The 1,869-nt window shown below is 53.0% G+C and overlaps 1 protein-coding gene across 1 annotated transcript in view; it reads left to right on the top strand.

Moving 5' to 3' along the window:
- Positions 1-1,434: 1,434 nt before the first annotated feature.
- The window catches only part of VDAG_02807 (uncharacterized protein), a gene marked incomplete at both ends in the record, with an annotated part of 990 nt that continues 555 nt past the window's right edge, over positions 1,435-1,869 (top strand). The window contains one exon of the mRNA XM_009653460.1: positions 1,435-1,661. Coding sequence (XP_009651755.1) covers positions 1,435-1,661 — 227 coding nt within the window. The remainder of the gene's footprint in view (positions 1,662-1,869) is intronic.

Raw genomic sequence — 1,869 nt, forward strand, 5'->3', positions numbered from 1 at the left:
TCCGCAAGGATGCTGTGTACCGCATGGGTTGAAGATAGTTTGTATGAGAGCGGAATGTAATGATATCATGATAGTCGCAGCTGAGTGCGGTGTAAGCCTGTCAATATGACTGAAATATATAAAGGTGGCGAGGTGACTTGGTTGTTGCTATTCTCTGCTTCGCTGATGTGCCGCCGTCTTGGGTGGTGTTGGTGGTCTCTTTGATGCCCTCTGCATCTTAGGCAGAACGATCTAGGAGCATCTCGCTTGCCAACTTGGCAAGGCCAGAACGGATCCTAGGTGATGGCTAAAAGACCGATGCAACAGAGGACATATATAGTATCCAACGGGTCTCCGACATCATTTCCATTACACGGGCAGAACCGCCACACGTAGCCGGTCCTGCCCGTGCATCCAGACTCCAACCGCATACCTCATAATCGAACGGAGGTAAATCTCCTTGAGGATTCCTTCGAGTCACAATCTCATAGCCAAGCCTTGAATATTATCTCGTGCGAAATAAGACGGCTCATCTCTCTCAATTCGTACGTACCATCGCTAGGCGGAATGCAGTATGGAAGCTGATTTATCTAGTTAGGTGCGGGAAAAGTGTATGCAATGGCCGTCACCCATTTATTCGAGACACAAGATCGCAAACACCAAAAGACAGGATACGGCACGTCGGTGACCGAAATTGTCACCAGAATCATTGAATAATCCGCACCTCATGGACAGCTCCTATTCGGCGCGTGCACAAACCAGGGGCCTCTGAAACGTGACGGAGCATCGTGGTCGGGGTCGGACAATTTAACCACAAACCCTAAGCAAACGTGCCAGAGCGATTCAGACGTTCTCTTGGCAATTGCCCGCTACCAGGCCCATCGGTCTCATCCCCCGGATCCTCGCTGATGGTCCGATAGGACCAGACTCCATCGCAGATCGGTTGACACCTCTATCCTCGGCCTATTGCCCATGGTGACCAGGGGGGACGCGGCGCCAGCGAACACCAGCCCCTGTTTGAGATCAGACGGCAAAGCGTTTCAGCAACGGCCGCCTCGAGGCTTGAACCTTTCCCTCCGCGATGCCGTCGCGGCAGCCCAGGCCTCGTCTCCTGTTTGACAACTGGGTGCATGAGGCATTCGTGAGGCAGAGCCCTGCCGAGCTCGTGTTTGCCAGGCGTCGTGGCTCGCCAGGCGTCGTAGCTCCGAGGCTCGAAGCCTGGGGTAGCGAAGGAAGCGGGAACAGACGAGGCGCCGTCGCGAGGGCGATCACATATAAGCTCGCCATCTGATCGTCCCAAGTCGAAATCGCAACATCACTCTCCACGCACTCTCATTCGCTCCACTTCCTCTTTCCGTCTTCTCTTCGACCAACCCGGCTGGCCCACCTTCGTTTTTGACCCTCTTCGACAGAGCTTCCACGTCCCCGTCTTTCTTTCTTTCGTTCTTCTCAACCATGAAGTTCTTCACGCTCCTTACCATGGCCACAGCCGCTTGTGCTGCCACCATGCACGCAAGCCACGCGAAGCGGCACCCCAAGAGACACGCCAGGAGGCACGCGAAGCACCAGTGCGGTGCCGGCGGAGCCCCCGGCGGAGCCCCCGGTGCTGGTGCCCCGGCCCCCATCTTCTCTGAAGAGCCCACAGCTTCATCGCACCTGAAAATTTTTTATTTCGCCATGATGTTGATTGATTTTCTTTTTTATTTTTATGGGTCGAAGAATTAATTGACCATCAAAGGGAAACCTCAAAAGGAAAGCAACAGCGAATTACTAGATATTTAGTTCGCCAATTGTTTTGTGTGGCTATCTCAAGTCCTATTGACAGGATATTACCGAATATTAAGAACTTTTTTTCAGGTGTTAATAGTGAACGGTAGGCGACAGGGAAGT

The sequence above is a fragment of the Verticillium dahliae genome, genomic scaffold, assembly GCF_000150675.1.
Source record: "Verticillium dahliae VdLs.17 supercont1.4 genomic scaffold, whole genome shotgun sequence".
Lineage (NCBI taxonomy): Eukaryota > Fungi > Ascomycota > Sordariomycetes > Glomerellales > Plectosphaerellaceae > Verticillium > Verticillium dahliae.